Source organism: Nelumbo lutea, chromosome 4 (genome assembly GCF_056320005.1).
Source record: "Nelumbo lutea isolate HS-2025 chromosome 4, American lotus-T2T, whole genome shotgun sequence".
In the NCBI taxonomy this organism is placed as follows: domain Eukaryota; kingdom Viridiplantae; phylum Streptophyta; class Magnoliopsida; order Proteales; family Nelumbonaceae; genus Nelumbo; species Nelumbo lutea.
In genome coordinates this window covers 21,612,205-21,633,740 of record NC_142687.1, presented here as the reverse complement: position 1 = coordinate 21,633,740, position 21,536 = coordinate 21,612,205, and the positions used below count along the sequence as shown (strand labels likewise).

At 38.9% G+C, this 21,536-nt stretch overlaps 2 protein-coding genes across 2 annotated transcripts; both read right to left on the bottom strand.

The window, feature by feature from the left end:
• Nucleotides 1-874: 874 nt before the first annotated feature.
• LOC148854519 (small acidic-like protein) lies at nucleotides 875-9,159 on the bottom strand. Its single transcript, XM_088940892.1, has 9 exons — nucleotides 8,967-9,159; nucleotides 8,767-8,849; nucleotides 8,647-8,685; nucleotides 8,506-8,558; nucleotides 8,335-8,398; nucleotides 8,147-8,189; nucleotides 7,941-7,988; nucleotides 1,230-1,420; nucleotides 875-1,144 (listed from the first exon to the last, which is right to left on the bottom strand). Exons 1-8 carry the CDS (start codon nucleotides 9,045-9,047, stop codon nucleotides 1,256-1,258), a joined length of 576 nt encoding a protein of 191 aa, XP_088797018.1. The 5' UTR covers nucleotides 9,048-9,159; the 3' UTR covers nucleotides 875-1,144; nucleotides 1,230-1,255.
• A 2,647-nt stretch (nucleotides 9,160-11,806) lies between these two features.
• On the bottom strand, nucleotides 11,807-20,978 carry LOC148854518 (uncharacterized). Its single transcript, XM_088986527.1, has 5 exons — nucleotides 20,306-20,978; nucleotides 19,227-19,291; nucleotides 18,981-19,156; nucleotides 12,574-12,682; nucleotides 11,807-12,324 (listed from the first exon to the last, which is right to left on the bottom strand). The coding sequence occupies exons 1-5, from the start codon at nucleotides 20,571-20,573 to the stop codon at nucleotides 12,019-12,021; spliced, it is 924 nt and encodes a 307-aa protein (XP_088842653.1). The 5' UTR covers nucleotides 20,574-20,978; the 3' UTR covers nucleotides 11,807-12,018.
• Between the last annotated feature and the right edge of the window lie 558 nt (nucleotides 20,979-21,536).

The following is a 21,536-nucleotide window of genomic DNA, read 5'->3' as shown; positions in this document are numbered from 1 at the left end:
ATACACTCTTCTTTGCATTGTTAATTAAAACGTATAAATGAAATGTTTATTTTCAATGTGACACCGCCCCTTCTATATCCAATGGTCAAATTTAAGGAAAAAAACACCCTGATGTACATCCATCTATGCTAGTATGTGATGCACCAAAATACATCTATACGTTGTCACATAAGATGCCAACGAAGAAGCAGGTCATAGGACTGACCTTAAACGGGCAGTTGGAGGAAACACAAATTGATCTTCCCCCCAACACCCTCTTCTTTATATTTCTAGTCTAGTAAGAAATGTTCAACTGTTTTAAGTTTTAACTCAATCAGTCTCAATGAAACAAAAAATTGGCATTTTGAATAACGCCCAGGTCACACTGATGTGCAACATGTCAAGTAAAAACAGCCATGGTAGCAAACATCACCTTCATCAAATGGTTCCAGTCTCCAGCTGAACACGTCAATACAATGATCAAACCGTATAGCAAGCAGATTAACTGTCATACACTCGTTGCAAGTGACCAAAGTCCATCTCATTGTGTTGCCAACTTCTCCAAAGAAGAAAAAGAGGATCCCAAGCATCCCTCTACTCTTTTTTGAGAGGACGCTTTCTGGGTTAATTATGTGGTAATCCCTTTCATCAGCTTACATACAATCTTAAATAAGTTAAAACCCTCTGAGGGGATGAAGTGGGAATTGATTTTGTTTTTGAAAACAAATCTATTTACATTGACAAACACCCCCTAAATTTGGGTTGTATTTGGTACCATTGCTGTTTCTACCTGAAACATCTTGGGTTGATCAATGCAAATTGTTGTTTCTACCCTACTATTTTCCTTTTGCATAAAATGCACAACCTGCTTTTATGGGTTGTAGGCAAGTGATAGTGATGCTGAAACTCATAAAAGAGCATGGAGCTTTACCATTATCCAGACTGATCCTTCAAAATTTTCATGACAAAGGCAAAAACTGCATTCACTCACTTTTCAAAAATTCCTCATCCTCATAGTGCTACTGATGATATAAGGGAATTGTAGTTCATTCATTTTTATAATAAAATGTTTTAAATGCATCAAATGCATAGACATTCCAATATCTGCTTACCAAGGAAAGGATGAAATCCATGCTTCTCTGTTATAACATATATCTCAAATGAACTGCCAGGATGGAGAAAAAAAATTAGTGCAAACTCATCTTGGTCAATGTAAAGAGAGTTAGTTGTTAGGCTGCAAACTGACATACCAAAAGCAGATATGATTCTGCTCCTCTCAATTACATATATGGTCATCATCGTCATATTCGTCTTCATCATCATCCTCTCTACTGAGATCGGCATATTCATCAAGTGATGCAGCTGGAAATAAGTCTCCCACTTTATTTCTCTCTCCATTTGTTGTAGTTTTCACAGTAGTACTTGATTTACCTTTGTTCATCTATTGTAATACAGATGAGCCAGCATCAGTGAGCAATTTAGACTAGGAAAGTACAAGGATCAATAAACAGAACCAGTAATGTCTGTGTTTGACAAAATAATTCAATCTAGATATAAGTAACAGTTTCCATTTGCCTAAACAATTAAAATGCTATATGAAAGCAACAATTTCTCTTTGCAATAGATTTGCTAAATCTCAAGGTATTGATCACATTGGTGCAAGTGGAAAATTTCAAATATCACCTCTCTATGTTGCAGATTAGAGAAATGTACAAGGTACACCAATCTGTGACTTACATTTAGATTGTGGCTAAGATTTCTTTAGAGAAAGAAAAAAATAAAAATTTGAGAACTCCTCAAGTTGAAAAATGCATCTTCATCATTTCTAACTTACTGAACTGTGTTAGATAGTAACTGCTTCAAATGCAAGGGTTTAAATGTTCAAAGTTAGAACTAAAGAGCGTACTACAAATCTACAACTATTTTCTTTTCCACCAAATCAAGCTAAAAAACATGCAGATTACAGCACATACAAGACTGCATCACATACACACAAATCAGGAACACATACTGCTATTAGCCCATAAGTATCCATGACAAGTGTTCTAGATGTCACATTGGAGAAACTACTAATGTTAGGCATGCCTTAGGGAAGCAAAACACCTAGCCTCACACACTAACATTCAAGATATTTCATTCAGCAACTATAGACAGGATATTTTCCCCTTTTAGTTTGTAAATGGAGTTGAAGGCTCTAACAGAAATCAAATAATAGCATATCAAAGAGATAATTTATCTGCTTTCAAGAAGATTAATAAATTTCAAATCCTACTCCTCCCTACAGGTGATGTAGACGCGTTTATTGGGAGGAAATACCACCGCCGGCAGCAGCAGTGATCTGGTGTTCTCATCCTATCCAGTTCGGCAGCAGCAGTATTCTTATCTCATCTTATCAGCCCAGTCTTATCTTATCTAATTACAGTTCTTATCTTATCTTATCAGTTCAGTAGGATAGATTAAGTCTTATCTTATCTTATCAGTTCAGTCTTATCTTATCAGTTTAATAGGATAGAGTAGTAGATTAGCAAGGAGTCCTCCTAAAAGTAGGATTCTACCTCTTGTAATCTCCTATTTAAGGAGCTGATATTATTCAATAAAGGTATCGAAAATTTCAGTCAAGAAAGAGAGCAAAGGAGAGTTGGTGATCTCTTGAACAAATCACCTTTTAGGGCGGCAAGATAGGTTCTTCAAGAAAAGGGAGGAACAAGGGAAAACAGGAGGTTTTCCCCGTGGACCGACCCGTGACGAGATCCTATTCTCGGGCCCTTAACAACTTGATATCAGAGCAAGGCGTCATGGGTGATCTGGAGCAGTTGCCGTCCAGGGTCCACGAACTAGAGCACCGGCTCGAGGAGACCAGCGCGGAGGTGCACGAGATCAAGGACGATGTCCGGGAGTTACGGCACCTGATGGAGTTATTTCTTTCTAACAAGGAGAGGAACCCAGAAGGGGCGGCAACCACTAACGGCCGCCGATCAGCCACGGCAAAGTCATCCGGCGAACAGCAGATCGTCACCCAGGGAGTTGCGGTCATTCCCAAATACAGCAGGTTGGAGTTCCCTTTGTACAACGGCATCGGGGATCCCTTGGGGTGGTTGTACCGTTGTGAGCAGTTCTTCCGCAACCAACGGACGGACGACCGAGACAAGGTAAGCTTAGTCGCCTTTCACCTGACAGAGGAGGCGCAACTCTGGTTCTATCGATTGGAACAGGAGGAACCCGGGCTCAGTTGGACCCAGTTCAAATCCTATTGCCTTCTCAGATTTGGGCCCCCATTGACAAGCAACCCCTTAGGCGAACTGATCAACCTTAAACAAACGGGAACAGTGGCTGAATATCAGCGCCAGTTTCAGACCCTCCTTGCCAGAGCATCATCAGTACGTCCCGACCAGCAGGTAGACATGTTCACCGCAGGGTTAGCAGAACCCTTGAGGGTGGACGTGGAGATGCAGAATCCCCCCAACCTGGTTATGGCAATGAATCTAGCCCGTGCGTTTGAACGCAAGCTGCAACTTTGCCGTGGGACTTTTAGTATGGGACGGCCGCCGACATCATGGGCACCCCCGAAAACACCCAGAATAACCCCCACCTCTGCAGCTAGCCGAGAACAGAAGTCTCACACGAGCAGTGTTCCCAGATCGGCATCAAGTGTAGGAAGCAGTGTAGTGGCTCCCCCCATTAAGCGCTTGTCCAGGGCCGAGATGGCAGAACGGCGGGCGAGGGGACAGTGTTTCAATTGCAACGATTTCTATTCGGCGGGACACAAGTGCAAGAGGCTTTTCTGCCTCCTGGTGGATGAGCAAGAGGAAGACGAGGAGGAACCCTCAATGTTCGAGCCCGAGATTTCTCTCCACGCAATCATCGGGATAAAAACCTCTCAGACCATGTAGTTGCAAGCACGGGTAGCAGGAAGACCGGTACGGATACTCGTTGACTCAGGAAGCACACACAACTTCGTAAGTGAGCAAGCTGCCCTTTAGTTGGAACTGCCAATGGAATTCAGGCCACGACTGCAGGTAGCCGTCGCAAACGGCGAAAGGGTTCACAGCCCGGGAATCTGTAAGGACGTCCAAATACAGGTCGAATCTGAATCATTCTCTGCTGATTTATTTGTGCTATCCTTGGATGGATTTGATATTGTTCTTGGGGTTAAATGGTTGATCACCCTAGGCCCAATTTTATGGGATTCCGGCGCCCTAACAATGACATTCCGCTTGAATGGAGAGCAAGTCTCTTGGCAGGGTAATAGGGTAAAGGCAAGAAAACCACAGGTTCATGCGCTTCAGGGAGAAACGATGCATACGGCGACTATGGAAAGGATCCTCGCCGATTTTTCAGATGTGTTCCAAGACCCCAAGGGACTTCCTCCTACCCGAGCGTGTGATCATCGAATCCCTCTGGACGCGGGTTCAGAACCAGTCATCGTTCGACCTTATCGCTACCCTCATCTGCAGAAGGACGAGATAGAAAAGCAATGTGCCGAAATGATGAAACAGGGTATCATACGCCCTAGCCGTTCTCCCTTCTCCTCGCCAGTACTGTTGGTAGCAAAACGGGATCGTACTTGGAGGTTTTGTGTTGACTATAGAGAGCTCAATAATCGGACAGTCAAAGATAAATTTCCCATTCCCATTGTGGACGAGCTGTTGGATGAACTTCATGGTGCCCAGTATTTCTCAAAATTAGACCTCAGATCCAGGTACTTCGAGGTCCGAATGGCTCCCCGAGACGTCGAGAAAACTGCCTTCAGAACTCACCACGACCACTTTGAGTTTTTAGTTATGATGTTCGGTCTCACAAACGCTCCATCCACATTCCAGTCCCTAATGAATGAGGTATTTCAATCCCATCTGCGCAAATTTGTTTTAGTGTTCTTCGCCGACATTTTAGTTTACGGTAAATCATGGGTAGAACATGTGCATCATTTGCAGACCGTTTTTGAGCTCCTACGCCAACACCAGCTCTTCCTTAAATGGTCCAAGTGCTCCTTTGGGGAGCGTCAGGTTCTTTACTTGGGACACGTTTTCAACGGGCAAGGTGTAACGGTGGACAGTTCCAAAATTCAAGCTATCAAGGAATGACCCAAGCACCAATCTGCCAAGGCTCTACGCGGGTTCCTGGGCCTGACAGGATACTACCGCAAATTTGTGCAGAATTATGGCCTGTTGGCTGCCCCGTTAACCAACCTACTAAAGAAGAATGCCTTCCGTTGGGACGACGCAGCCGATGCAGCCTTTGCAAATCTAAGAGATGCCCTCTCCTCCACCCCAGTTTTGTAATTACTGAATTTCGATCTCGAGTTTACAGTCGAGTGCGATGCATCCGAAATAGGGATTGGGGCCATATTACAACAACAAGGGCATCTGATTGCCTTCTTCAGCCGTAAACTAGCCGACCGACACTTAAAACTACCAGCTTATGAACGCGAACTAATTGGGCTAGCCAGAGCCGTCCAACACTTTGACCGTACTTGTGGGGGAGGTCATTCGTCGTCAAAACCATTCACTACAGCCTCAAGTACTTGTTGGAGCAATGACTTACCACTTCTCCTCAACAACATTGGATTAGCAAACTGCTTGGTTTTGATTTCCGGGTAGACTACAAGGCGGGATCCTTGAATCGGGCTGCTGATGCGTTATCTAGGCGTGATGAGGACACTATGCTTCTGTTTGGAATTTCCTAGCCTCGCATCACCCTATTAGACGACATCAAGAAGGCGATGTCGCAGTCACCAGAATGGACGACCCTTGTTCAGAAAATTCAGTCCGGAGCCGCCGACTCCAATTGGTCCCTTCATGACGGGTTGGTGCTGTATAAAGGTCGAGTACATCTTCCACCAGATTCCTCTTTAATCCCTTCCATCATCTCCAGTATTCATAACTCCACCCACGAAGGCATTCAGAAGACGCTGCATCACGTCCAAGCTGATTTCCATTGGCAAGGTATGAAGGCTTCTATTAGGGACTTTATCCAAAACTGCTCCACGTGTCAACAACACAAATGGGAAAACCTGCACCCGGTTGGCCTCCTTCAGCCCCTTTCGATTCCAACACAAATCTAGTCTGATATCTCCATGGATTTCATCGAGGGACTACCAAGGTAGGCGGAAAATCAGTTGTATGTGGTGGTGGATCGCTTCTCGAAATATGCCCATTTCATCCCTCTGTCACACCCGTACAACGCCACTTCAGTCGCCCACGTTTTCTTTACGCATGTTTTCCGTTTACATGGGCTACCGGAATCTATTGTCAGCGACAAGGACCCAGCTTTCACTAGTGCCTTCTGGAAGGAACTGTTTCGGCTACATGGCACCACCTTAGCTTTTTCCTCCGCGTATCATCCTCAGTCCGACAGACAAACGGAGGTGGTGAACCGCACGATCGAGATGTATCTCCGTTGTTTTGTTGGAGATCAACCGCGACGGTGGGTGGATTGGCTTCCTTGGGCCAAACACTATCTATCTATCATTCTTCCCTCGGCATGTCTCCATTTCACGTCGTCTATGGCCGGGACCCTCCTCGCTTGTTATCCTATGAACCCGGTTCTACTCGTTTGGAGGAGATTGATCACTCTTTACAAGAGCACGATGCCCTTCTAGTTGACGTATCTCTTCGCTTACAACAGGCACAGCTCCGCATGAAGCAGACCTATGACCAACACCATCGAGAATTGTCATTCGAACCAGGACAATTTGTTTGGTTAAAGCTTCAGCCTTATCGGCAACGCTCCTTAAGCCGAATACTGCCCCTAAATTAGCTCCTAAATTCTATGGGCCCTTCAAAGTTTTGCGACGGATTGGTACGGTTGCATACCAGTTGGAACTGCCAGAGCACAGTCGGATCCATGAAGTTTTTCACATCTCCTTGCTCAAACCATTTAAGGGTGTTCCTCCGGACCGAGTTCCCCCCTTGCCACCCTTGAAAGAAGGCAAACTCATTCCCCAACCTCGGGCCCATGTTCGCTCCAGAATCAATCGCGGTATTCGGGAAGTTCTAGTGGAATGGGACACCCTACCGTCAGCCGAAGCCACCTGGATCCCCTTGACTGAGTTTCAAGACACTTATCCCGAGTTCGAGATTGAGGACAAGCTCATAGTCCAGGAGGGGAGTAATGATGTAAACACGTTTATTGGGAGGAAATACCACCAACAGTGATCTGGTGTTCTCATCCTATCTAGTTCGGCAACAACAGTATTCTTATCTCATCTTATCAGCCCAATCTTATCTTATCTAATTACAGTTGTTATCTTATTTTATCAGTTTAGTAGGATAGATTAAGGAAGTCTTATCTTATCAGTTTAATAGGATAGAGTAGTAGATTAGCAAGGAGTCCTCCTAAAAGTAGGATTCCACCTCTTGTAATCTCCTATTTAAGAAGCTGATATTATTCAATAAAGGTATCGAAAATTTCAGTCAAGAAAGAGAGCAAAGGAGAGTTGGTGATCTCTTGAACAAATCACCTTTTAGGGTGGCAAGATAGGTTCTTCAAGAAAAGGGAGGAACAAGGGAAAACAGGAGGTTTTCCTCGTGGATCGACCCGTGACGAGATCCTATTCTCGAGCCCTTAACAACAGGCCTAAGAAATGTTGAGGAATTCATAATAAATCCTATAGAAGGTCATTTACCCAATTTCCTAACACAAAGACATACATTACTCAATCTCACCAAATATTTTAATACTGTTTTTTCTTCATATTAGAAAAAAGAAGAGAAAACAAGGGCAAGATATCATAAATTGCACAAAGATAGACAAGACGATAAATCCATATAGTGGGGAGAAAGCTTAGTTAAGTTGAGTTGGAGTATGTCATGGTAAGAGATCCTTACAGTTCAGGGCCTTACTTTAACTTCTATTTCTCCATTCTAACTTTAAATTCATATACTTAATTAATTAATTAAAAACAGCTGTGTTCTGTCTACATATCATCCAAAACCTAACGAGCTTCATATACAAAATCTTACAGCACGTAGAAGGGTCCGTCTGTCCCTCTCTCGAGCATTCTTAATAGCCTGTAACCGACAACCAATATTCATTAAGCTAATGAAAAAGCACCACGATTACCAATTTGAAAACAGAAAAACAAATCATAGTTAAAGGAAAAAAAAAACATGAACATATAAAGAAAAGAAAGGAGAGAGAGAGAGAGAGAGAGAGAGAGAGAACTTACTTCCTCAAGTGTTTTTTCCTCAGCCTCTATTTCTGAACAGTCTCTACATAAGAAACATAACAGGAAACCTGAGTGACTTGGGCTAAAATAATTAATTCATCTTACTAAGATTTATTTAAAATGAATACAAATAGATGCAAAACCATTCCAACTCAAAGAATTAGGTTATGGCTGGTTACTATCCGAACCTTCCAATTATCTGATCAACATGGCAACAACACTTGGCGCAAACATTTTGATCCTTGGCACAAGCTGCAATTAACCAGAAACAAAGAACATGAGCATTGAGCACAACCAAAACAATAAATATAAGCCTGCCGAACAACCCCCCAAAAAAGAACAGAACTCCATAAGCTAACCAGAACAGAGATTGTGGTAAGCCTGCCGAACTGCTCGTTTAGAACAACGCTGACTGTAAATTCGAACACCACAGAAGGCATTTCAAATAACAGCTGCATTCATTCAACAACATTCAAATAGACAAGAATATGCAGACGTACCATTTTGCAGGCTCAGAAAGGGGCTTGTATTTCCCGTACCTACAACTTAATATAATCAGTCGGCGGGAGACGAGAGAGAGAGAGAGAGAGAGAGAGAGAGAGAGAGAGAGAGAGAGAGACCTGCGTTTCCATTCGATCTGGTCTTTACAACGAGCACAAACACCAGTAATATCCGAGAAAGGCCTAAACTTTCCTCCGAGTTCCTGATGATTGGAAAAGAGGAGAAATTGGGCTTCTTATTTTGATTTCTGAGCATCAACAGAGATAGTTGAGTTGAGGTTATCATTATTATGGATGAGATAGAGATATTGATAAATTACCGTCTCGTTCTTTTTGTGACCAGCGTTTGGCTTCCATACGTACTTGTTTTGATGCTTCGGCGGTCCGTGCCTATTACTCATTTTCTCTGTTCCACAGAGATGAGATACAGCAGCAGTATACAGACTTACAGAGTGATATGAGAGAGAGAGAGAGAGAGGGGGGGGGGGAGGGTTCTGAGAGATTCCATGGTCTATTATCGGAGGGACAAAGAGTAGTGGTGATACAGATATCAACGGGTCGGGTAGGAGGGTAAAACCCGCCTTCAAGGATAAATCCTTCCTAGCCTATGGCTCAGTGGATCGGGTCTACCCGATACAACCACTCCGACCGATAGGATTATGCGGTTCTCGTTTAGTCGTTTTGTCCCGATTAATAATTATTGAATCGGATCAATCCGAATCGATTCAGATCCGAACCAATTATATATATTAAATACTATGTAAAGGATTCTTCATTTTCTTGGAATTTGTTGTTATATTTTATATCCAAAAGGTTAAATTTTTGAAGATAATTTTCTTTGAAACACTTATTTTTATCACCATAATGATTTTTATTATGATTATATTAAAGGTCATTTACTAGAACCACCCCCTAAAAACAGATTTACTTAAACTATCTTATAATTTGCATTTTACTAAAACACCCCTTATAGTTTAGAATCTATTTACTTAATGGAACATTCAATAAGAAATATTTTTTTTTCCATTTGAAAATAGTAATATGATCACCTAAATTATGTGAAAAATGTTCAACGGCATGGACCCATGGTTGTTTATTTCAAAATTACCCATAAACTGGTGGAAAATGTTCAAGGATATGGATCTATGATTGTTTATTCCAAAAGTACCCCTAACACTTTTTTGTATGAAAAAAGTGACCAAATAGAAAAGAAATAGTGATTGTCCATTTTCACTAGGGGCAAAAGTGACATTTTTGTTTTTAGTTTTTTTTTTTTTTTTGTTCATTAAACTTATCTGATGGATGTAAGGTTAAAATTGCATTTTTCACTTTCATTTAATGGAAGGTCGATTAAGTAAATTGATTGAAAACTATAGGGTAGGTTTTAGTACATTCATGAAACTATAGGAGGTGTTTTAGTAAGTGACCCTATATTAAAAAGGGTAAAAGACTTAAGCCCCGACACATCTTTTTGTGTGGGCTATCGGCTTTTTAGAAGCCTGCCACCAAAAGCTGCAGCTCCGAAAAGATGTGGGAAGACATTTTGGGCTATTTTTGGGAAGTTCCAAATGGAGCTTTTCGCATTTTTTTCAATTTATCTTCACGCAGAAAAACAAGTCGCCAGATGTGCCTTAACCAAACGATTTTCAAGTTGTTAAGATCTTGATGCAAAAGCTCACATCGTCTTTTGACTGTCAGAGCTTCCAAAAGATCATTCAAAAAAACTTGCCAAACGGCCCCTTATATATACCCAAAATTTTCATAAATTGACTTACCCTCAATTTTTTAAAATAGACTTAAATATATGATTCTTTTATCCTTTATTTTCTTTTACATTTTTCAAAATATATCATCACTTTTTCAAATTCATGTGGGTGATAATAGGGGTGTCAATTGGTTTTAGATTGGACCTTGTCCAAACAAAAATCAATTTGGACAGTTTGAATGGATCAACTGGACATTAAATTGGACCAATCCAAGACTTAATGGTCCAAAGTATTTATTGGATTGGATTGGACCTGGTTCATCCATAATGAATTTATATTGGATTGGGTTGGATTGAGCCAATATCTGGTCCAAGATAAGAAAATAGGTGTCAATAGACCAGGTTTGGGTTAGAATTAATCTAAATCAAAACAAATTTGAACAAATTTGACAGTCCAGACATTGAATTGGGCCTATCCAAAATGGTCCAAAATGTTCGTTGCATTGAATTGTTTCTGGTCTATTTATAATTAGATTCACTTTGGACTGGATGAGATTGGACCAAATCCAGTCCAATTGACAGCCATGGTAGGCACATCGAGCTCCCCCCTCTCTCTCCTATCATATTGGTGGTGGTTGGAGTTTACTACAAACTTGCCAATTCCACGTCTCAATCTTAATGCTTTAAAGCCTATTAGACTTATTTTCCAATCTTGCAAGCCATTTATGTCTTAAGTTTGAGCTCGTAACTCGTGAATTGCAAAGCTCTGTTTTGGAGACATAAACTCATCGGTGTATTGCAGCTCTGAACTTGTTCTCTTGAATCTTGACCCTACCAAAAACATGCTTATAGAGAGAGAGAGATGCACAAAAAGAAAGCAACTTCTAGTTCTACCCTCCACCATACAACGGTGGCTATATACCCGATCTTTGAAAGATTTAAACTTCAACTGCCCCCTAAACACATAATCTTGTTCAAACCACATGTGCTTCTTTATTACTTGGATTCAGGTGTGAACCCCAACATCACCAGAGGATGAAAGAAAGGGAGGAAAGCTCTATACCAAGCTTCCTCAATCATGGTTATTCTGCATTCATTTTGGGGAAGAGGATGTCTACTGGTGGTTTGGCTTTTGATACTGTTACACGTCCTGATTAATTCAATGTGATACCTCTAATTAATTGGAACAATGTAAATCATTAAATGAGCTAAAATTTTCCCAGTTAGGTCTCATATGTTAAAAGGAATAGAAAATCCTAAAAACAATATTTTATTTGCATTTATTCTTATTTTAAGTTATATAGACGACAATAGGGACCACATAAGAAAAAATGTTTCTCCCCACACGAAACACCAAAAATGACATTTTTTTGAAAAAAAAAACAGTTATCACATAAATCGAGGCAAAAAGCCCACAGTATTTTCCTAAGAAGCTGTAATAAAACACCAACCAAATAAGAAGCAATCCATAATAGTAATTAAAAAAAAGGCTTTGAGCCACCAGCGTTTTTCCAAAAAAATGGCAAGAAAACGGTAGTGGTACCAAACACCACCATAGTTTTTATATGATTCTAATTATTATGACTTGCTATATAACTCATTAAAATTAAGAACAATACATTCTTTTTTTTTTCATTCAATTCAAACATGGTTGGGAGTTTAACAAATCAGTATTCAAGATACAGTGTCACCTTTCTCAACATTGAAAACGGCAATCTTAATCTCCAGTCTTTCTGCTTTCGGCTCAATGGCCTTCCTTTACCAAGTAGGCCATGATTCTCCTTCACATCTGCCAATTTCCAAACACAAAACTCTGTTTCAGCTTCTATAGATTCCAGCAGGAAAACACCATCCTTTTCTGGGCATCTTGGCTCCACGTGGTCTTCCACGTAGCATACCCTCATGGGCATATTTTTGAATCGTTCCAAGTCCTCTGGTACCTTCAGTAATCGTTCTGCCCCAGGTGAAGACACCTACGAAATTGATCAAAGATTTCAACAAATCTGACAGAGCATTAAATGCTTTGGCTACTCAGTTATAGACTTCAAACTTGATGTAGGGAGTGTTGGCCAATACGTGTGCTTTTTGTTTTTCAGAGCAAAAACAACTGGCACGTCAGAAAAAACAATTCTTACATGGTAATTGTTCTTCAAGCATACATATTGACAAATACCCCCTTAGGTTGAGTTGCTCTCTGCACAAACAACATGCCATTTGGTTACCTCAAGAGCTAAATCATCAGGTATTTCTCCGGTTTGTCCCACCTCCTCTAATCGTTTCTTGTAAAGGCAACTATAATTTTCTATCTCTTCCATGCTAGGACACCCGTATCTGAAATTAAAGAATGTATAATTAGCACATACCTGGCACATCAGCAAGTATTTTCTATCAATATTTGTATGTCAATATCCTTCATGAAATGAAGGACCGGAAAATGAAATATTTCTTTTCTGTTACCTATCAGAAAAAAAGAGATAAATATTTCTTTAACAAACTCCTACACATAACCAGAAATAGAAATGGGCTTTGTCAGGTTGATGTTTGAAATTCAATTTGTTTATTTCACCTTGATCAAACCTGACTTTGATATTGGATGATAATGAAACTCATAGAAAAACAAAATGCAAGTTCAAAATGCTGCTCAGTTATCTCCATTCCCATGATACAAACCAAAACATTTAACAGAAAGCAGATACACCCAACAGAACCTGAGGCAATACCAAGCAGGGCAGGTCGGTTCAAGATGCATCATGAGTGTCACCTTCGTAGAACTAATAACTGAAGGATGAAACTAATAACTAATACCTTGTCTAATGGCACTTTCATAATTTTTAGGTGTTCTGGTTTTTAGTATTTTCACGTCTTCTCAAATTTAACGTTTAGTTTGTTAGTGTCTTAAGAAATAGGGTTTGTCATTTTAGAAGGCCAACTTAATTTATAGTCTTATTGCAAAGTTTTTGAATTTTTGCAAAGTTGAAGATGCAATCACATCATTTTTCTTTCACCCTACTTTTTTAGGGTCAGAACTAGTTTGTTTTTAAGCTTTTCCTGTTATTAGATAGGTAATCAGGTTGTATCCACCCAACAAAACCAAGATCTGGTAGATATGTTTATCTTTGAGTGAGTTATGAGGTGTCAATCAGTGATAGGATTTTCAGCATGAGGTACTTTAACAAAAAATTTCAGCAGGGATCTGACATGTCTACAGCATAGTGTCTCATGCAGACCAAATTCATAAAAATAAATTCCATAGTCAACAGAACCCTTTCTCTATGGATTAGGTGAGAAAAAAATAGAAGCCACTAATATTTATTACCCACACTTGCATGGACATGGCTGGAGAAGGTGCTAGACATGAAACCTAGCTAAAAACAGAAGATTTTGTTACAATATAACACCCAGTACTGGTATCCAGGTTTCATAGGTGGCCACAAACATGGCCCTTTTTCCCCAAACATTTTTTTTATCAATAACAGTGAATTTTATTAAAGTATTGAGAAAATTACAGAGCAAGGGAGATAAACAATCTGAACTCCTGAATACAGCCAAGGTACACCCAAAATATAAAACAGTTACAACACAGCCCCAAAATTAGAGTTTTTGTTCACCCCTTGCCTAGCTAGACCATCTACCAATGAATTTGCACTTCTCTCTACCCATGTACATTGAATTTCAAGGTCCTTAGTCTTCCTATTTTCATTGCTGTAATTCCAAAGCCTAGAATTGTCCTCTTTTAGCCAGTTTACCACAATTTCAGAATCTCCTTCTATGATCAATTTATTAATATTCATGTCTTTAGCCCTTTGTACCCCTTCAAGAGCTGCTAGTATCTCAGCCCTCAAGGAACCTCCCACCCCAATTGGACCAGAATACAAGGCTAACAGATTCCCTTTTTCATCTCTTATAATTCCCCCTATTCCAGATGGCCCTGGATTGCCCATACTGCTGCCATCGAAATTCAGTTTAACAAAACTGTGAGGTGGAAGGGTCTAACAAGAACTTGAAACCTTCTTAGCTGAAGCTGATTCTGCAATCTCCTTCAACTTTCTTAGCAACTCATCTACTGAGAAATCTGCAAACATGTCCAAAGTTTTCAACCAATGTATCACCCTAATACGAGTAACCTCCAATATTACTTCCAAACTTCTCTTCCCAAATAATCCAACAAACTGCAGCCCTAACACATCGCCACATAATCTTAGCCCTTTTGTTGACCAGTTAGGAGTGGATGCTTGACAATTCACTAGGCAACAAACCCAAAACCAACCAAGAGAGTCTACATTCAAGCCCAACCAGAATGCAAACCTGCTATCCTCTTCCACAAAAAGTGACCATGAATTTGACCAATCCAGCAAGTGGTATCAATCAACAACGTTTTCTATAGAAAGAAAACATTCCCATTGGATGATCTAATTCATCCAAACCAGTGTTTTAAAAGCACAAGGTGTAGGGGCCAATTTACGCCTGAGCTGCAAGGCAAGGCGCACACGTTTTTGAAGCAAGGCGCAAAAAAACAAAAAAAAAAGTCGGAAAATTCAAAAAAATGTAAAAACATAAAAAATACTAAACATAATATTAATAAGAAATGTACACTTAAATTTGAAAATTAATGGTTTAAAAATCTATTATCTAAAATTAAAATACATAAACATAACATGTAAAGCATATTCAAATGAAAATTTAAAAATAAAATCAAACATATAAAACATTTTCAAGCATGTAAAGCTCACAATCTCTTTCTTTCTCAGTTGCATTACTTCAGGTAGCTAATGTGATGTAAAACATATTACATTCCTGATTCTATGAGTTGTCTTTGTGCCACACCCCTCGAGGCAAGCCAAACAAGTCCATGTTAGGGCTTCCAACCGCTAGGTTCAAAAAAAAAAAAGCAAAAAAGTGTACAATTTTCAAAAGGCACTCGCCTGGGCCAAGGCGCATCAGGCGCACCAGGCGTGCGCCTTTTGAAAGTGTTGCGCCTAGGACTTGGGTGAGGCACCTACCCTAAAATGTGCCTTGCCTGTGCGCCTCAGGAACGCCTTTTTTTTATGAATGAAGATAATTTATTAATCCAGAAATTAAGGCAATACAGGAAACCCTTGAAGCCCCTTGCTTAGCTAGCCCATCCACTAAAATATTTGCTGATCTTCCCACCCAAAGAGAGGTAACTGTCATTTTCTTGTGAGCCAGTTGACTTTCCTCAATAAGTCTCTGTATCGCCACATAGCTGAAGCTGGCTCTGTCAGCCATCCCACAACAATTTTGGAGTCTCCTTCAACTACCAAATGTGGAACTCCTAATTGTTTTGCAATCTGAATACCTTGTACAGCCTTAGGCACACCTTTTAAATCACTGATCCAAACAATGTGAATCTTTTGAAGGATAAAAATAATTGTAAGGTGGTGGAGGTGCAGTCTATGCCCTGAAAATCTGAAGAGGATGGTACGGGGGAGGGGAAAAGGAGGGAAAATACGGCCAGACCCCTAGAGGGGCTAACTACGTACCCTCTAGCAAGGGATCATGCCTTTGTAGTTAGGGGTGGATTCGAGCCGAGTAAAGCCAAATACTTGGCTATTCGAGCTCGGCTTGCTGAAATAGTGTTAGGCTCTTCGAGATAGAGACTTGAGCTCGAGCTTGACTCGATTCAAAAGCTCACAAATCCGAGCTCAACTCGGCTCTAGCTCGACTGCAAGCCAAGCTTTTTCTAAAAAATAAAAAATTATACATATAAAAATATTTTTTTGATTTTACATACAAAAAATTAAGAATTATTAAAATTATTTATTATTATACATATAAAAAATACAAAATATACATATAAAAATTATTTTTATTTTACATACAAAAAATAAGAATTATAAAAATTATTTACTATTATACATAAAAATAAAAATATTATTATATATAATAAAAATTAGTTATTATAGATATGTATATGTATATGTGCATGTATATGTATGTATGTGTATGTAATAAAAAATATTTATTTATTATGCTAGGCTCGATTAGGCTCGCGAGCCTCACAAGCCGAGCTTCACTGGGCTTGAGCTCAGCTCAATTAGCAAACAAGCCTATATATCGGGCTCGAGCTCGGCTCGTGGCCACCCCTATTTGTAGTTCACCGGAATTGGAATTCTAGCAAGAAAGAGAGTAGCAGACACAAGTCAGTGGTGGTTCAGGGGAGAGGAAGAGGGTAGAGAAAAAAAGAAAGGAATGTGTGGGAAATGGATCTGAAATGAGGGAATGGTAAAGAGGCCCTGAACTTGGGTGTAGGTTATTTATAGTATTCTGGGTAGACCATATTCCAGAACTTTCTTAGATTTTCCTCTTTATGATTTTAACCTTGATTATTCTGGAATATCCCTTAACTGATTTGAGCACATGTTTAGTTAATCGAGATTACTCTAGAATGTTCTATTTCTTAATTAGCACACATGCTTTTAATTGTTAATCATGAAGACTCTCGATTAATGTTCTGGATTATTCCAGCACATAGTGTGCCTTATACAACATAAAAACGGACTGGTCTGTCCCAGATTTAGGTTGGATAGACTGGGCCAATATCCTTTTATGACTCCATCGTCTTACAATAACAAAAACCAGATATCTAAGGAAAGAATCTCAGTTTTGTTATTTTAAATGAATGTAAAAGAATTCGGATCATTTGTATGATTTAGACCAAGTACTATGGATTAAAATCTCATATCAATCAATAAAACATTAATGTTTCTTTCTGGTTTTGAGGCTAATTGGCAAGAGGATAGATATGGATCATCAAATCTTTATTGTTTTCAAGTAAGGTAGAGACTAATATTGATAAAATATGAAAAATGAACAATAAGATTAAAGCAGATAAAATATTATCACCGTGGTTTGTTTTTTCTTGTCTTTGATTCCAAGAAGCTGGGCTCCACGTGGTTGTTTAAGAAAATAATATTTTCTCACATTAGGCCCCATATCAACAAAACAAAAGGGTATCTTGGATGTTTTGTTTATTTTTTCTTTTTTAGGAAGTAATTTTTTTGGGTTCCTGAAACATGACTATTTCTTGAAACAATTTCCTATTTGTTTATTCCAGAGATAAAACAAAAACAACATTGCCAAACACCAAACCATGCTTTTGGTGATGTGGTAGTCATAGTTTCAGAAACCAACGAAAACAAACACAACCACATTTCTGAACACCCCCTTAGATTGTTATAAGGGGCTAATTTTTTTCCAAAACTTAATAATCTCAAAATTCCAGGAAAGGGATGTGGTTCTAAACTATGTTGAAATTTTGGTCCAGAATCAAATTTTAAATCTGACCTAGGTACCAATACCATATGGCACATGGTTTAAAGTACCGATACGATACGCCCCGTATCGGGCATATCGTATCGTATCTTTTGAAAAAGATACGCTCCGAAACATGGTATTCTCAGTGACCAAGAATACCATGTTCTTTTTTAAGATTTATGTGAGGATCAGAGAAAGTTTATTTTCCTAAGTATCACTTCCTATGTGAGTAAATAACTTTCTCACATAGGGAGAAAATTGCCAATACTTGAATGGGACAAAAATACTATTTTTGATAATGGATTTTTATGGCTAAAATGGTCATTACCTTATTTACATGAGAAATAAAAGAACATGGATAAATGTACTTGCCCGGGTAAGTGTTTCCCAGGAAAAACTTAAAAACTTACCCAGGTAACTGCATTTACCTGGGTAACTAACTTACTGAAAAGCGAACGGGGCCTAAAAGTTAAAATCACAACATTTTAATAATATCATATAAACTTCTTTTAGATATAGTATTTTTATAGTAGACATAGTGTCATAAAATGTCAATGCTTGCAAGTGATTGTCTTTTAAATATTTTAATCTTTAAATCTAATCAATGATACTAGACAATTTTAGAATTATGGAAGTATAGTAAAAATTGTTCAAAATATAATGTTTTTTGTCATCCTTTTACCTTTTTATCTTTACATGCATATGTGCTTAATAATCTCAAAATTCCAGGAAAGGGATGTGGTTCTAAACTATGTTGAAATTTTGGTCTAGAATCAAATTTTAAATCTGACCTAGGTACCAATACCATATGGCACATGGTTTAAAGTATCGATACGATATGCCCCGTATCGGGCATATCGTATCGTATCTTTTGAAAAAGATATGCTCCGAAACACCTGCCCGTATCGAGCATATCGTATCGTATCTTTTGAAAAAGATACGATCCGAAACACCTGGAAACAGGTGTTTCGGAACCCCAACTTTTTCTAATAATAAAAAACATGTTTTTAGCTTCCCAAAAAAACAGAATTTGAAAAAAAAAAACTAAAAAAAAAAAGAGTTTCGGCCATTTCTAAGTACCGATACGATACTGCCGATATGCGTATCGTATCGATACTTTGAACCTTGATATGGAATAAAGAGTACAATCTATAATATTGAAAAGACAATAATTTGTTTGATCTGTTTGAGAAGAGATAGTAATTCTTCATTTAAAAATTGCAATTCTTTTTTGTTCACATATCATATGACCAATGCCCCAACTATGTTGACGCAAATGGATATGAAAGACAAATAAAGGATAACCAAAGGATAGTACACATAGACCATTAGATACAAGCAAAGTTGGCCTTACTTGTTTGAAAGCTTATCAAGTCTGACATAAATGTACCCTCGAAGAGAAGTCTTGAAGGAGAATAGCTTCATATCTTCACTGAATTGAAGCAGGATTTCATGGGCAATAGATAGAACCCGTTTACCCCATGGAACATCTCTCAATACAATGCCACCCCCATCCCCTCCATCACCAATCTAAAAGACAAACAGTTTTAGCAAGAATGAAAATTGGATAAAAAGAAATGCTCACACAAAACAGTTGTACCTGCGGGTCAGCATCATCCTCTTCCTCCCATCCATCTGTGATGTCACCATCTTCCAAAGCTTCATCTACAATTTTAAAGATTTAGCATAGAAACACAGTCTCCAAGACCAAAACTATCTGATAAGAAAATTGCAAAAGAACCAGAAATAGGATTGAAATCATATCCCACTCTCCTTGAAATAAAAAGCCAAACAAAGTATTTATCACCAGGAAAAATGAAAGACGCTCCTTTAGTTCATAAATCAGACAACAACAATACTGATATAGCCAACGACATGCTAAGGAACTGCCATATTTATATGAAATTTATTATGAACCAAATTGATCACTTGCATAGCAAATCATATGGATGTCCATAAAATTGAGATTACCAAAATAAATAAGACAAATTCAACAGGACCAATAAGAGATGGATGATACAGAAAAGAGTTGAATAATGAACTTCAAATTAATATCCTAAAACTCATGAAACATCAGACGCTATATGGTAAATTACACATAACTACATAAAGACAAAAGAATAAAAAAAATCGCATTCATTGTTCAAGACATCTCGTCTTCAAAAGCTATATTGGTGAACAAGTTTCTTCTAACCTCATAGGACTTGAAAGTTGAAGCATCAAATGGAAGCATGTACTAGAAACTAGATAGAGAACACAGACAAGTCAACGAGTTGAAGTTATTGGGAACCCCATTTCTGTGAAACAAGAAAAGGAAAATGTAAATAATATTTTGTACCAACTGAATAGCTGGATCATGCATTCAACAGAGTTAATTTACTTGGAGAGCTCACGAAAATAAAACTTTGAAGGCTCAACTTAGAATTATAAATAAGTTTTAATTGGAAACAAAGGACCGAAGCAGCTACCGAGTTCCAGTTATATTCGGATTTCTTCATTCTTCAATGAAGCTAGTAACTATTAGTCAGCTATATTTGACCCTAATAATAATAATAATAATAATAATAACTAGGTTTTTTGCATTGCAGAGTAGCTAAAGAGAAAATAGTAAAAATGAAATCGCTGAATAAACTATAAAACGGATAGTTAGGGACAAGGGCATACACAGATGAAGCTTACCTTGGTCTGGGTCTATACCGCCGCTATCACTTTCCTCACTGTCAGCTGATGATTTGGTTGCTAAAGTTCGAAAAGTAACAGAGGAAGGAATAGAGGAAGTGGGCGTGGTCGGAAATCGAAGCAAACGGAGAGACGAGGAAGAAGATGAACTCTGAGAACTCGATACTGTCGTGGTTTGTATAGGTCCAGCACGGAATGTGGTCTTAGCGAAGCAAGACGAAGAAAGAAGGGACCTTCCACCGAACCGTAACAAAAATTTCCTGCTCATCGCACTCCCAAGCTCAGCTAGCCACTGTCTCGCATACTGAGGTTGTGTTGCGAGATTGTTTCCTTGGTCGGTTGCTCCTGCTCCACTTCAAAAAGGAGTTTAGTAGGACCTGGCCCCTGAAATCATAGTCCATCTGACCTAGAGGTGATCATCTCCGGGCCGGACTTAGCACCAATAATAAGGGCTATGGAAACCGGGCTTTACTTCCCTCGGACAAAAGCATCGGACTAATAACAGTTCAAAGAGTATAACCATACAATCAAGGGATATTGCAATCCATCTCAAAAATCTGAAATTATATCCCCTTTCTAGATTAATTTATTTACTAACCCCTCTTATAAACGGCATCCTATTCATGGATTTAACATCAATCTATAGTCAGGATTCATCCCACCTATACGGTGGGGCTCAGATTTCTGGGATGGATCGAACTATAAAAACCCCTACAATTAATTGTGGCTTAAGGTTCAATATTTACAGAAGCTGTTTGTTCTACATTGTAAACCATATATTAACGTATGCAAAGGTTATATATTTCTTATTGCAACAGTGGATGTGAATTTCTATTTTAAGGTTAGTATTTAGAGTTTATGTTTTAAGATTAAGGGTTTAGAATTTAGAATTTAGATCATAGGATTTAGGATTTAAGGATTTAGAATTTAGAGTTCAGATTTTAGAATTTAGGGTTATGATTTAGCGCTTAGGGTTTAAAGGTTTAAGATTTAAGATTACGGCTCAGGGGCTTGGTATTTAGGATTTAAGATTGGGCTAAGTAATAGAGTAAGGTCCGGGTGGGCTGGGTATGCATGCTTTTTTATCAATTCAAGGCTGGACTGGTTTCACCCTGAACCGGTCCAGACCCAACCCATTGACAGCATTACAAACACATAACAAATGTTATGGTAATGTTCTCCGTTTTGAGGTTTCATCGAGTCTTTTAGGTTGTGCTTGGATGAATTGTCA

Coding starts and splice junctions, on each gene's coding strand:
- LOC148854519 (XM_088940892.1), bottom strand. CDS start 9,047: ATGAGTAATAGGCACGGACCGCCGAAGCATCAAAACAAGTACGTATGG. Junction 8,850..8,966: donor GTCACAAAAAGAACGAGACG/GTAATTTATCAA, acceptor TCCAATCATCAG/GAACTCGGAGGAAAGTTTAG. Junction 8,399..8,505: donor TTACCACAATCTCTGTTCTG/GTTAGCTTATGG, acceptor GGTTAATTGCAG/CTTGTGCCAAGGATCAAAAT.
- LOC148854518 (XM_088986527.1), bottom strand. CDS start 20,573: ATGAGCAGGAAATTTTTGTTACGGTTCGGTGGAAGGTCCCTTCTTTCT. Junction 19,292..20,305: donor CGGTATAGACCCAGACCAAG/GTAAGCTTCATC, acceptor TTAAAATTGTAG/ATGAAGCTTTGGAAGATGGT. Junction 19,157..19,226: donor AGGATGATGCTGACCCGCAG/GTACAACTGTTT, acceptor TTTGTCTTTTAG/ATTGGTGATGGAGGGGATGG.